This window comes from Lipotes vexillifer, unplaced genomic scaffold (assembly GCF_000442215.2).
Source record: "Lipotes vexillifer unplaced genomic scaffold, Lipotes_vexillifer_v1.1 scaffold263, whole genome shotgun sequence".
Classification (NCBI taxonomy): Eukaryota; Metazoa; Chordata; class Mammalia; order Artiodactyla; family Lipotidae; genus Lipotes; species Lipotes vexillifer.
This window is the reverse complement of record NW_006796752.1, coordinates 3,748,845-3,763,251: the sequence shown is the minus strand read 5'-3', so window position 1 is coordinate 3,763,251 and position 14,407 is coordinate 3,748,845. Positions and strand designations below refer to the sequence as shown.

At 54.3% G+C, this 14,407-nt stretch overlaps 1 protein-coding gene across 1 annotated transcript in view; it reads right to left on the bottom strand.

Moving 5' to 3' along the window:
- Positions 1-12,003: 12,003 nt before the first annotated feature.
- The window catches only part of EPHB3 (EPH receptor B3), a 20,391-nt gene continuing 17,987 nt past the window's right edge, over positions 12,004-14,407 (bottom strand). Inside the window, exons 12-16 of the mRNA XM_007468973.1 lie at positions 13,819-14,034; positions 13,558-13,707; positions 13,272-13,465; positions 13,013-13,168; positions 12,004-12,907 (exon numbers count right to left, since the gene is read on the bottom strand). Coding sequence (XP_007469035.1) covers positions 12,799-12,907; positions 13,013-13,168; positions 13,272-13,465; positions 13,558-13,707; positions 13,819-14,034 — 825 coding nt within the window. The 3' untranslated portion in view covers positions 12,004-12,798. The remainder of the gene's footprint in view (positions 12,908-13,012; positions 13,169-13,271; positions 13,466-13,557; positions 13,708-13,818; positions 14,035-14,407) is intronic.

The window sequence follows — 14,407 nt, the reverse complement described above, 5'->3', positions numbered from 1 at the left end:
TCTCCCCCGTCCCCCCTCAGGCCCCCTCCCTTCCCGGCCCCCCCCCCATCCCCGCCCCATCAGACGTGGTCTTAATGCCTCTCCAGGCGGTGTGAACCCGGTGACCCCTTCAAGGTTGCCTCTTTCACACAGCAGCTCCTTTGATGAGTCTCTGAAGGCCTTGGTTTTCCTCTGCTGTGCGTGCCCCTGCCTGGCCCCGCAGTGAAACCCCCATTGCTCACCCCTCCCCTTATTTCAGAGCAAGGCCTAGTCCTGGCTCTGACTGGGCAGGAGAGGCCCTCCCCAGGCTGCCCAGGGCAGCTCTGCCCCGTGAGGGCCACCCCCAAGACACCTCTACAGCTAGGACAGGGAATGAGGATCCATCTTCAAGTCACACCTCAGAGCGTTGGCAATCGACTCCTCCCCAGTCCGCTGAGGGCCCTCAGCCAAGTTCATCCCTGTACCCTCAGGCTTAGTACAGAGCCAGAGACTTAAAAGGGAAACGGAAATTTTGAATGAATACTTGCTAAGATGGGGAGTCACAGGGGCTCCTCTGCTTCAGGAGTAGAACAGGAACAGAGACGGGGGAGGGATGGCGCAGGGTCACAGCTGGGCAGTCCTAGGGAGTCAACGATGGCCTAGCCCCGTCCCCTTCAGGAAGGGCACATGGGTGCCTGGGCACCTGGCTTCTCCCTCCTGTAGCACAGCAGGCAGCCCAGGGGATGGCTGCCCGCTTCTACCCGTGACAGTCCAGGCCTGGACTCCTCCTGGGAACACACGTGGGAGTCCTGTCCAGCCCCTCCCCCCTCAGCCAGGGCCCAACCTCCTCCACTCCCCTAGTAACCCCCCTTCCCCTCAGGCCAAATCTGGCCAATTTGTTCTGAGACAGGGTTCTGGTTTCATAGCCTCATTTGAATGATTTCCAACCAGAATTCCCTCCTCCTTTGCAAAGCTCTGCCCTCCCCTCCCCCAGCCTGCCTCTGCCTGAGCTGCTGCCTCAGCCAAGGCTGGTGTGGAAGGAGAAGGGATGACCCTCCACCCCCCACACTCAAAGTGACACTGGCCAACACCACCCCCCGCCCCGCCCCAGGTACTCCCGGCCTCCACACAACTTGCAACCCCAAAAGAGAGGTCCTGCAGGCTGGCCACTCAGAGCTCTGTCTCAGGTCTGAGAATGTGGGAGCTTGGGCTCTGCTGGCTGTCCTTTCTGGGGCCTCAGTCACCCCACCTGCCACAGGAGCAGATGATGTTCTAGAGCTGAGCCCAGAGCCCAGCCCTGCCCTCAATAGAGTTTAGCTGCCAGACTAGAGCAAATCCCCATCCTACTAGCCACCGCCGCCTGCCTCCAACACATTCTTTAGTCCCCTGGAGCAGGAAAAGCTCTGTTCAGATACCACAGCAAGGGTATCAAGAGGAAGCTGTCCCTGTGCACAGCCAGACTTGTGAAAAAATTACAGGCAGCCCCCGGGGTGTTGTCTCATGCTTCCTAACACTCCTTACCAACAGAAAGATCAGGCAGAGATCCATTCCCCCACCTCTTTCCTAAGACTGTGTTCTGACCCAAAGTCAGACCTGCATGGGGTAGAAGGTCCCTCCCTCCAGGCCCTACGCCCAGAAGGTAGGCAGAAGAAATTTCTACCTTTGTTTACAAAAAAGGAGTATGAAGCTCAGAGATATTTAGTAACTTGTCTAAGAACACACAGCAGGACCTGAGCCCTGGCCAGTGTCCGCCACCCCACACTGCTGGGTCTGGGTCAGCCTGGAGGGCACTCTTCAGCCCAGGACACCTGGCCCTCCGCCCTCTTAGGGACTGCTGAGCCACCATCTGCAAACTCCTCTCCTGGGAGGTGATCCTAGAGATGGGTCCAACAATCTGTTCTGCAGTTCAGGTGTGTCATTTCCTGAGCCCTCAGGTGGGGGCTGGGTTGGCACAGATTCAGCGACTTCGTTTTATTTACTTACTTATTTATTTATTTATTTATTTATGGCTGTGTTTGGTCTTTGTTGCTGCGCGCAGCCTTTCTCTAGTTGCAGCGAGCGGGGGGCTACTCTTCATTGCGGCGCAAGGGCTTCTCATTGTGGTGGCTTCTCTTGTTGCGGAGCATGGGCTCTAGGTGCACGGGCTTCAGTGGTTTTGGCGCACGGGCTTAGTTGCTCCACGGCATGTGGGATCTTCCCAGACCAGGGCTCAAACCCGTGTCCCCTGCATTGGCAGGCGGATTCTTAACCACTGCGCCACCAGGGAAGCCCCAGCAACTTCGTTCTGCACACACAGAACTAGGCTCCCCGCACAGAGTGGCATGTGAAGCCAGAGCTCTGGCGCTGGGTCAAACAGAAAAGCACCCCAGTCCTCCCTGTGCTGCTGGAGCTTCTTGCCTCCTCTCCCAGCCCTTGTGGGGTCCCTGTCTTCAAGGCCCCCACTCTAAGTTACCACTTTTGCCAAGTGTAAGATACCCTGGGTTCAAATACAGGCTGTAACCTTCAGTAAGCATGTGCCTTCAGATAAGGCAGTTTCCTTATCTGTAAAATGGGGCAATAACGAGTTCCTTATAACCTCATAGGGTTGCTGTGGGGATGAAAATACATTAAAAAAAAAAAAGTCTAGTACAAGACACAGTCATTCCCTTCTCCTCCCTTCATACATTCTGTGTTCAAGCCCAGTACAAGCCCAGTTTAGGAGGAGAAAGTGCCCCCAGCAGAGTCAAAAGTCCAGCTATTCAATATTAGAGATCTCCGTGAAACCCAAGGCAAGATGCCCAGCCTCTGTTCTTCCACCTGAAAACATACCAACATGGTAGAGATAAAATGAGACAAGAGAGGTGAAAGTAAGCAATGGGAAAGGGAAAAGGTACAAATCCCAGTTTCTGGCTTCCTTTAATCCACATGCTCCCCACCTGCTCACACACTGTGGGAGAAGGCCCATTCCTGGATCAGAGGAGGAACCCTCTGCCCCTCTTTTCTCCCAGGGCCATCCTAGGGTCTCCATGACTCATCCTCCACAACAAGCCACTCTTTTGTTCAGCACTGAGCGGGGTGCCCTGCCTGCTGGTGCCTGGCCCAGAGAGGCAGAAGCAGGGACTGTGGGGTGGGTCTGGCCTCCACAGGGGTTCCACGGCTAGATCCCGGTCCCACCTACACCCCGATGCCACTTATTTCTGCCCAGGCCTTAGAAATTGCCAAGGGGCAGAAGGCAGGGGAAGGGCTTCTCCAGGAGGTTCCCATGAGGCTGTGCTGGTCCCCAGAGGCCATGGGGACCCTAGACCCATGACATCATTGTCCCCCCCAAACCTACATTTCTTCCTAAATGGACGCAGAGCAGAGAGCCTAAGCTATCTACCCCTACCCTCAAGTAAAAAATGAAACCTTCACACTTTATTACCTCTTGAAAGCATTTGTTAATGGTCTACTATGTGCCGCACACTTTCTTTTCATCATCTTGTTTCATTTTTTCATTTTCTCAGTGACCATGTGAGGTGGATGCTATTAGTTCCCCTGCGGTAGAGCTAAGGACTTATAATTGGATGCCTTCAGAGATGGGTCCCGCCTTCTAACTCAGCAAGGCCTCATTCCTTCCAGTCTGCCTGATCGCTACTTCCTAGAACCCCTTCTCTCCCTGAGAAGACATATGGCTGTCCTGCCCGCCCCAGAGAACACCCCTCTCCCCTTGACGCTGTGCCCCTAGCACCTTCTGTGATGCCCGTTAGTTTCCTACTTTAATCACAACCTTCCAACCCTAGCATCTGCTTGTGTCCTGGGGCTCTGGGCATAGGCCTATTAAAGAGACCACACAGGGGACAGAGGGAGGAGCCCCTCCTCTACCACTCACCTTCTTTCTAGGCTGGTTATTTGGAAGGAGCTTTCCCTGGCCATCAAGGCAGAAGACGAGGAAAGGAATCAGGGTTGCTGGAATCCGTTCCAGGATGTCTCTGCACTGGGGCAGGGGGGGGAGGTGTTTAGGACCAAGCTTTGGTGTCTGGTTGTGGGTTTGTGTGGGGTGGGTAAGACAGGACAGATTCCATACACCAATGTGGAAGAAATGGCCAAGAGAAGTCATAGATATATCTAGGGAAAAGGATAGAGGCTATAATTTGTGGGTTTTCTTATTCTCTTTTATAGCCCTAAATACAAGAATTCATTCCTTTATCCAGCCAACCATCTAAACATCCACTCATCCATCCAACCATCCAAACATCTACTCATCCATCCAACCATCCATTCATCCAATCATCCAGTCATCTAATCATCTAATTATCTGTTCATTCATGTATCCTTTCATCCATATACCCATTGTCTTATCCATTCATCCATCTTTCCATTCACCCATTCATTTATCTACTCATCCATCCATTCACCCATTCATCTGCCTAAAAATCTTCTCATCTATGCTGTGTATCCATTCATCTTTCCATCCCTCCATCTATCTTTCTATCCAACCATCTATTCACCTATTCTTCCATCTCTTCTCATATTCATCCATCCATGCATTCTCTCATCCATACACCAAGTTGCCTATTCTTTCATTCATCTACTATTCATCCATCCATATATCCATTCATCTATCCATTCACCTACCCATCATCCATTTATTCAACTATTTATTCATACAGACATTCACTTATTTATCCATCTATCCCTCTATCCATCCTGTGATTTACTTTTTCATCTACTCATTCATTCATTAATCCATCATTCATCCACTTGTTCATACATACATACATACATGCATACATATTTTACTCCATCCACCAATACATTTATCTGTTAACTCATTTATATAGAAATAAATTAAATAACTTAATCAAGTTCTTAGCACAGTGCCTGGCACAGTAAGCATTCAATAATGGTAATCAGAGTAGTTGTTCTTATTCTAAGATTTTATTTGAGAAGCAGAATAGTGTGGGAGTAAAAAGAATCAACTCTAGAGCTAGCCTACCTGGATTCAAATCTTGGCTCTTGCACTTACTAGTTCTGTGACCTTGGGCAAGTTATTTAACTTTTCTGAGCCAAGTTTTCCCATGTATAAAATGGAAATGGCAAGAGTACATTACCACTGAGAGTTGGAAATGTAGAGTTGTCCCGAAGATTAAATGAATTACTAAATGTAAAGCACTTAAAATGGTGCCTGGCACATAGTAAGCCCTCAGCACATTACTATTAGCATCCATCCATCCCTCGGGCATTAACGTGCTTCTATCTTGTGCCAGACCCACGTACATCTTCCCGGGAAATATGCTTCATAAGGACATGGTGCCTGCTTCAAGGAGCACACATCCAGGCAGAGAAGACAAGCAGGAACACTTATAATGCATGTGATAAGAGCTCTCAGAGAGGCATGAAGGATGCCTAGGAGTAATGAGGGGGACATTCCCCACATGCCCACCTCAGCCTCTTCTCTTCTCTATAAACTCTCCTGGGCAAAATCCTACCCACTATCTGAACTTCATCCCTGGACTCCATCCTCTGCCTGATACTCCAGCTCAGACCTCACTCCTGAGCTCCAGATCGGTATATTGAATGGCTTACTGGGCGTCTCTTCTTGAAAGCTTCAAACTGAGCCTACATTTCTCCTTCACACATCCTGTTTTTCTTCCTGCACTCCTGAATCCATAAATAGTGCCAAAGGACACCCAACTGCCCAGTCCTCAGAATCACCCAGGCCCAGACATCTACTACATTTCCCCTCCCACATCCAGCCAGTCACTAAGCATGTTGCTACTTACCTTTGCAAGATCCCTCACACCCTGTCTTCTCCTCACCATTTCTACAGCACCTCTTCCTCACCCCATCTCCATCCAGGACCTTATTACCCTTCACCTCGACTGTGGCCTCCTCCCCTGCCTACCTGCCTCTATCTCAGTGTCCTCCAATCCATCCCACACCTGCCTCACTCCACTTCCCAAAACAGTGTGCTCATGATGTCACTCTCTTCAAAATCCATCAGTGACACCTGGAACCTTCCTATATCACCCTGTCACTTGTCTTTCTCCTCCACTGGACTGGAGGCTTCTTGAGAGCAGCTCACTTATCTACATTGCCTGAGGCTCCACGCCTGGCAAAGAGGAAGTCTCAGCAAGTGTCTGTTGAGAGGATACCTTCTTTTAGTAAAATAGGAGGTGAGAATGGACGAAGGTGCAAGTGGGGGCTCGAGTAGTGCAGAAAAGTCTGCACAGCTGCTGCAGAGGGAATTTTATTGAAAATTAGCAAAACAAGAAAAGGATTGCTCAGAGAGGTCATGGTGGGAATGTTTGGGAGTGGGAATAGTCCAGGTTGGGCAGGGAGAGAAGTGCACCTCAGAAGGCCCCCAGGTGAGGAGAAAAAGGGGTTTGGGGACCAGAGATTTTGAAACTAGGCAGGCAGGAGGAAGTGGTGGGAGCCTGGTATATCAGACTTGCAATCTGGAGGAGATGGCTAAGTGATAACCAGGATGGCAGTGTAGCCTAATGTGCTGCACTAAATGGAGGCCAATTAGAAATGAAAGAGGAGGTCACCGGAGGTGAGAGGTCAGCATCTGGGTGTGAAAGCCAAGAGGTTGGAGCCAGGAAGAGAGGTTGGCCAGGTACCAAGTCCCAGAAGAAGCCTTAACTGTAAATCTGAGGCTCAGAAAGGTCAAGGGAGGTGAGGATGGGAGGAAGGTAGTACAAGGGAAGAGTTCAAAGGTGGCTTTGAACCACCTTTCAAGTGGAGGTGGAGGGCTTCCCTCGTGGTGCAGTGGTTGAGAGTCCGCCTGCTGATGCAGGGGATACGGGTTCGTGCCCTGGTCCGGGAAGATCCCACATGCCACGGAGCGGCTGGGCCCGTGAGCCATGACTGCTGAGCCTGTGCGTCCGGAGCCTGTGCTCCACAACGGGAGAGGCCACAAGAGTGAGAGGCCCGCGTGCCGCAAAAAAAAAAAAAGGAAGTGGAGAGGATGGTGGGAGAACAATGCCTGGGAGCAGTGCTGGGGGTGGCTGAGGGGAAGGAGTGGCAGGGTGTCTGGAGAAAGCAGGCTCCAGTGTCCCCCACATTCCTGCAGACACTCCCTTCCTGATCCCCTCAGGCAAATACCACCTCTCTCTCGTGCCCCAAGTTCAACGCCCAGGGAAGGAAGATGGGTCCAGGGAGAGTTGTCTCCTGCCTTTCTCCTCCTCCCTATCAGGCCACAACAAAGCAGGGAAGGGGGTCTTCCCCAGCCCCCAATAGTCAGGGTCAGGGCAGCCACCTCAGGGCTGATGTCACAGCAGGCCTCCAGCCAGAGCCCAAGTCTGTTTTCATTCCTGCTCCATGAGACAGGAATAATTAATGAGAAACAGAGAAGGGAAGAGAGGCAAAGCGGAGGGACAGAGCTCCTTGCCTGTCAGACTGCCCCCTCCCCCAAGGTGGAACCCTGTACCATTCCTGGACTGTGGGGAGAGTGTCACTCTGAAGTGGCCCAGGTGAAACACTTCTAGGTTCCCTTAGGCTCCTTTCCAAGCTATCCTGTAGTGGGAAGAACACAGAACCGTGGGTAGGTTAGGTCTGATTCAGATCTTGCCTTTGCCATTGACTGGCTCTGTGACCTCAGCCAAGCCATGTCATCTCTCTGAGTTCTTCTGTAGAATGGGGATAGAAGGCATCAGGTGCTCAGAAATGCTTGTAGACAAATGTGCCTTGCAGCAGGGAACAGGTAGAGCAGAGGGCTACAGAAGTAGCAATGGAGAGGGTGCCCAAGTAGAGTTGTAGAACTGCTGGGACCAGGTGCCCAAGACTAGTCTTCTGGGCCGTGATAAGTGGAAGGCCCAGCTGGGGAGGAATTATGGAAGAGGGGAAGTCTTGGTCAATGTCATTTGTCCATGACCCTGTTCCTTCCTCATCCTGAGTTGGAATGTCCTGTGTGCCCCTGGACTGCCCTGCTCTTACCTGGCACAGGACCTTTGCTTATACTGCTCCCTTCTCCCCTCTTGCCAACTGCAAACAGCCTCCAAGGCTTAATTCAAGTCACCTTCTGTGGCAACCTTCTTTGATGGAATTCCCAGCCCAGGTCCCTTCCTTCCAGCCCCTGGTGCTTACCTAGCTGTAGCACTTACCTCACCACATTGTATTAGTTGATTTATATATCAGTGTCCCCCTCTGAGCTGTGTGTACCTTGAGGAAGTGGGAGCTGTAACCGGTTCATCCCCACACCCTCAGCTCCATACACTCGGACTGGCATATGGAAGAGCCCAATGAAGGTATGTTGAATAAATGGAGGGAGGGAGGGAGGAAGGGAGGGAGGGAGGAAGGGAGGGAAAGAGGAAGGGAGGGAAGATATACTCAGGGTCAGATACCAAAAGGCTAAATAAAGGGACCTGGATAGTAATGGGGGTCCCAGCTTCCTCTGCTGGGCATCAGATAACTGGTTAGAGGACCCCCTAGCCTTGTCCTAGACTGGCTCAGGTCACTAAAGCTGTGATTTGATCCTGCACCCATAATATTTACTTTGCCTTGTAATTATATACATTTTTTGCATGATTATTTGAAGAGCATCTATGTTCCTATTAGACTAAGCTCTTTGAAGCAGCATCTGTCTTTGCTCTTGTTCATCACAATATCCTAGTGCCCAACACAATGCCCGACACATAGCAAATATCCAGTAAATATTTGAAAAATGAATGAATATTGGAGGGAAGGAATCTCCTCCCCCACCCCCAAACAGACCCAGGATCAGTGCACTAAGGGGAGAAATGCAGAAACCATGGTCCCTCGGTTCGTTGGCAAGTTGCTGCGTTCTCTACCCCTTAATGAGTTTCGTCACCCTCACCCTCACTGCCATCAAACCACCCAGGCCCCAGCAGCCCTATCCTAGGAAGTGGGCCAGTGCCTGGGCTAAGCCTGCAGCATAATGTCCAGCAGCCCCGTGGCTGAAACGGGGTTGGTGGATTTTCCCCCGTGCCTTGGTTTCCCCCCTGCTATGTCACCAAGCACTACTCAGCATTTTCCTGTTCGTATATTTTATTCAAACGTCATACTAATAAAAATGGTAGCTGACATTTTTGAGTACTTACTATGATCCCAGAACACACTTTACAGGTATTAACTGATTTAATGTTTGCAACAATCTCATGAGGTAGAAATGATTACTACACCTTTTTATAGATGAGGACATCCAGGCACAGAGAGGTCAACCTGCCCGAGGTCAAAGACTAGGAAGCTGGGCTTTGACCCCAGGTCTGCCTATACTCTAAATCTGCAGCCATTCCCACTGCACTACCCCAGTCACCCCAGATCTCCGGGTTCTAATCCAGGGTCTGGCCACCCAGACTTAGATCCAACAGCTGCTGTCCAGGGACCTCTCCCTGGGGCCATCTTGGAAGAGGGGGATACTGTCAGGGGCTGAGCAAAGTCTAGAGCAGCTTACTCTCTCTACCTATCCCTACTCTCTGTGCTCAGGCACAGAGAGAGGCACGAAATGTGTCATTTGGGGCTGCAACTCCCTCTCTGGGGCAGATGGGATGAGGGAGGTGAGGGGAAGCTGCCGGTACCCCAGGGCTAACACTTCCCGCCCAGCCCCTATCCCACTGGCTTCCCTTTTTAAGCACTAACTTGGGAGATCTAATTTCCTGCCCCCAGGTATGTGTAATTAATTAACGAAGACTCTAACCAGATTAAGACCTCACTACCTCTCATTCCTCACCTGCCCGCAGGAAAGCCAGACCCCTCCGGAGTACCCTCATCCTTCCTCTGCCCTAACCACTCCCCATCCCTCTTTACCCAACTGCTCCTGGGTCTGAGGACTCATCCCAGCCCCCAGTGAGACAGACACAGGTTAGCAGGGTTAGGCGGCCCAGGTGGGAATGCACTGGGGGGGGAGGAGCCTTCCAGGAAGGAGGATTTTTGTCCTTCCTTCTCAGCATCCCTTCCCCCACCTCTTTTCAGTCGTGGGAAGCTTTTATGGTGTGTTGGTTGGGAGATGGGGCCAGGGAGGATCTTGTAACAGGACGTGAGAACCTGGGTAAGGAAGGTGACTTGGGGACATAGTGTGCATGCAGGGGAGTACAGATCTGATCACACGTGAAGGGAGGTATGTGTCCTGTGCTGCACAGGGCATATCCAACAGAGTACCTTATGCACCCCGATTGCTGAGTTCCAGACGCCCCTTGAAATCTTCAGCCTGGAGCGCACACACCAAGTGTCCCTTCATTGTGCGGCTCCCAACCCGCCCACCCCTACCCCCCCACCCCCACCCCCACCCCGCGCCGGCGCTCAGCGCCCAACTGTCCCGCTCCCTCTGCCTACCCAGTAGGCGGCGATGCCTTACCTCTTCGTGCGGAGCCCCCAGCCCAGACTCCCGCTAAAATGATTAGAGTGAAGGAATAAGTTAGGGAGTCACTCCAGGAGACGCGGGCCACGGACCCTCCCCCATTCCGCAGCCTCGGGAGTAGGAAGTGGACACTTGAGCAGGAGCTTGGAACGCCCCCTCCCCTTTATCTGAGCCCTCAGCCCGGGAATGCGGCGCAGGGTGTGCAGGACGCCACTCAGCACCGCGTCCCCTCCCCTGGCCGCCCGCCACACCTCGCGCCGTTGACAGCGGCGGCGCCTGGGCCCAAGGCGGCCTCGGGGCCCCACATCGTCCCTTCGAGCCCCCGCCCTCGGCAGAGTCCCCAACCAGGGAAGAAAGGAGGGCTCGGTGGAGGAGCTCCGTCCCACCCGATCCCCGGTCCCCGGGTCCTCCCCACCCCGCCTCCCACCCCACCCCCTCGGGGCGGCCCCTCCCCCGGGCAGCCACTGCAGCGCTGCTGGGCTCCGTGGGGGGAATACTAAGGAGTGGCGCGGCGGGAGAAGCCCCAGAGCCCCAGAGCGGGAGCGCGCGGCGAGGGGCAGAGCGGCCCCCGGAGCCGGCACCGCGCGACAGGCGCGCCCCTGACCCTCTCCCCGCCAGGTTTTGAGCCGGCGGGCCGAAACCCTCCACCTCCGCCTTAGACCAACTCCATTCCCGCCGGCCTGGCCTGCCTCCCGGGGCCGGTCCCCTGCACCTGAAATAGCTGCCTGGGCCTCCACAGCTGCAGCATCGCCTCCCCCTAGCTACTGCCCCCACTTAGAATTCCTCTACGGAGCTCTGCCCTGCCTGGAAAGATGTGCGATATCTGTGAGGCTTTGTCCACACTCCCTCCCGGGTCCAGTCAGACCCGGATGGGCAGGTTCTTTAGAAACCTGTTCCATGCCCCACCAAGGTTTATTGCCCAAGGTTCCCTCCTTCTGACCCTGGGAAAGTGACTGCACACACCTCCCACCCCACCTCCCTGCGTGTGTCTGCATCTATGGGGCCTCTGAGCCCCACGCCCACTCCACCCCCTTTCTCCTTTGACATTTATTTCCAGAAGCTGTTTTCCTAACCCTCTCCCTGGTTCTGGTTATTTATCCTCTGAACCTTTCAAGTGTGCAGGCAGTCTCTGGGTGGGAATCCCAGCCTCGGGCCTCACTTACTGGCTCAGCGACTTTGGGCAAGTTACTTAACCTCTCCCTTTCCTCCTCTGTAAAAAAGAGATAAAAATACTTCCTTCCCTGGCTGGGTTGTTGTGAGATTAAATAAGATCCGTGTATAAATGGAGCGGTTTAGCCCAGTGCCAGGAGCATAGTAATCGTTCAGTAAAGAGGAGCCACATTTCTCCACTGACACTTGCTGAAAGGAGCTGGCCTCTGCATCCGAACACCAGTGGGTTCTCATCCCCTTTGTCCAGGGACATGTGACCCTGGGAGCTGACCAACTCTCTCTACCCCCAGCCCCCTTAGAGACAATGGGTGTGAAACACCATCTGTAAAACACCTTCCAGACTCCAACAGCCCCTGGGAAGGCCTGGGCCTTAGAAGGAAGGAGCTCTGGGGTAGTTTGCTCTCTACTGTTACTGCCCCACTTCCAAGAAGTTAGATGCAGCAAGGCTGAAGCATAAAAGGGAAGTTGTCCTTGGAGAGGCTTGGATCTGGCCTCCCAATGACTCCTGGGAATTCTGAAGGGCTGGTGCTGAGGGACTGTGAACTCGAGGGCATCAGGGAATCCTGCCTTGGGAGGTCGAATGAGAAGGGGCAAAAGAATCATCTTATTGCCTTTATTTCGCTGACGGCCCAGCTAGCCCCACGGCAGGGCAGAGGGCCAAGCTCTCACCCATACTCTCTGTGCAGGCCAGTGCGTACACATACCACACACACACACACACACACACACACACACACACACGCACACACACATACTCACTCACTCACATCCGACCTCTGGCTCTGAGAGTCAGTCTCTGGGGGGCAAGGGGTTGCTCCTCAGCCTGCCCCTGCCTGCCCTTTTATGACAGCACCAAGGGCGGGGGTGGGGCAGGGCCCTCAGCCCCCAGAACAAGTCCCTGTGCAAACTGGAAAGGCCAGCTGGCTTCAGGATGGGGGTGTCACATTTCCCCATTCCTGGAGTTCCCTCCTCCAGTTCCTGAGGGAGGGACTGCTCTCTGCCTACCTGGGGGTCCAGACCCCTGCCAGGGCTGGGCCCTATGGAACCCAGGTTTATTCCCCACCTGACCGTGCCAGGACCTCCAGCACTGAAGAACAGCCAAGTCTGAGGTGGTGGGGATCCCCCACTGGAGAACAGGAAGGCCGGGGCCCCGAGGGGCTTGGGAGGGGTCATCACCCCCTCTCCTAATCCGTCTTCAATATGAAGAGGTTTGGGGCAAACTTCCTGGGGAGGGAGCACAGGCCTGGAGGAGAAGTCCTAGCTTGGGCCTTCCCCAGACTTCCATCTTCTGGGCCACAGCCGAAGGCCAGGCATCCAAAAGTCCCAAAGTCCAGCCAGCTGGTCAGAGTTCCTGCACAGTCCTTGGAGGGCACCCATCCAGCGGGAGTTGGGTGTCAGACCTGCACAGGCAGCGTCTGGTTCATCTGCAGCCGCATGTCCTGGATACTGCTGAGGATCTTCTTCTGGTGGCCCGCCAAGGTGACCCCGATCCGGAGCAGGTCTCTGTAGACGGGCCAAGGGCACAGTCAGTCCCTCCCCCACTGCCCACCACTCTGGGCCCAGCTCAGGGCCCCCAGCCCTGCCCCTCCAAATGGGAGGCACACTCACTCTGCGGTCATCTGGGCCACCAGGTCAAAGGATGCAAACCCCGCACTGACAAAGCTCTCCTTGTACCGCCCCATCTTGATGGCATCTAGCCAGTCACCAACTGTCGTGAAGGTCGTGTAGTCTGGGACCGTGCGGTCCAGGAGGGGCTGTGACATGCTGTGGGGAGAAGAGAGGGACTTGATGAGTCCTGATGTCAGGGGAAGCAGGGGTAATGCTGCTGGCTCGGGAGCAGGGCAGGGGCAGAGGCAGAGGAACTGACCCAGACTGGGCACTGGCGATGACCTTAAGGCTGGCGGCGTTGCGGATGAGCTTGTCCAGGGTGTTGACGATCTGGGAGAATTTGGGCCTGAGGTTCCGGTCCCGCACCCAGCAGTCCAGCATGAGCTGGTGCAGTGCTGTGGGGCAGTCCATGGGTGGGGGCAGCCGGTAATCCTGCTCCACGGCATTGATGACCTGAGCCAAGAGCAGGGAACCCTGGAGTGAGCCACCACTCTGCTCCCCAGCCAGCTCCCACCCACCCGAGCGCTCTGGCTGGCCCCACTCACATCCTGGTTGCTCATGTCCCAGTAGGGTCGCTCGCCATAGCTCATGACCTCCCACATGACGATTCCATAGCTCCAGACATCACTAGCAGAGGTGAACTTCCGATAGGCTATGGCCTCTGGGGCGGTCCAGCGAATGGGGATCTTCCCGCCCTGGTGGGGGGGGCACACGCCCTTCACCCTATGTCTCCGGGCTGATGCCCAGCCCCGAGCCCCTGCCTGGTTGGCCCCGCCCCCAGTCTCCCTCCCGGCGGCTTCCTGTACCAGGGAGCTGGTGTAGGTAGGATCAGAGGGATCATCCTCCAGGAAGCGGGAGAGGCCAAAGTCTGAGACTTTGCAGACTAGGTTGCTGTTGACGAGGATGTTGCGGGCAGCCAGGTCTCGGTGCACGTAGTTCATCTCAGACAGGTACTTCATGCCGGCAGCGATGCCCCGCAACATGCCCACCAGCTGGATGACCGTGAACTGCCCGTCGTTGAGCTGGAGGCAACGAGCAGGCTCAAGGGGGTGCCCACTGCCTCCTGCCCGGCCCGGGCCCACCCAAGGCCTTCCTGCCTGCCCACCTGCCCACCCTCTTCAAGTCCTCCAAGACCATGCCTCATGTGCCCCTCTGACCATGCCCATCGTGCACTGAGAGTAAGGAAGCTGCCCTCCTGTGTGGCCGGCATCTGCATATATCAACCCAATTAACCCCTGTGAGGACCCAAGTAATTCTTACCATTCTCATTTTACAACCAAGGCAGCTGAGACTCAGAGAGGTTAAGTAAAGCCTGAGGTCACACAGGCAGTAGGGGGCGGGCAGAGTCCGGATGAGAACTCTGGTCTTTCTGGCTCTGAAGGCCCAGCTCTTTCC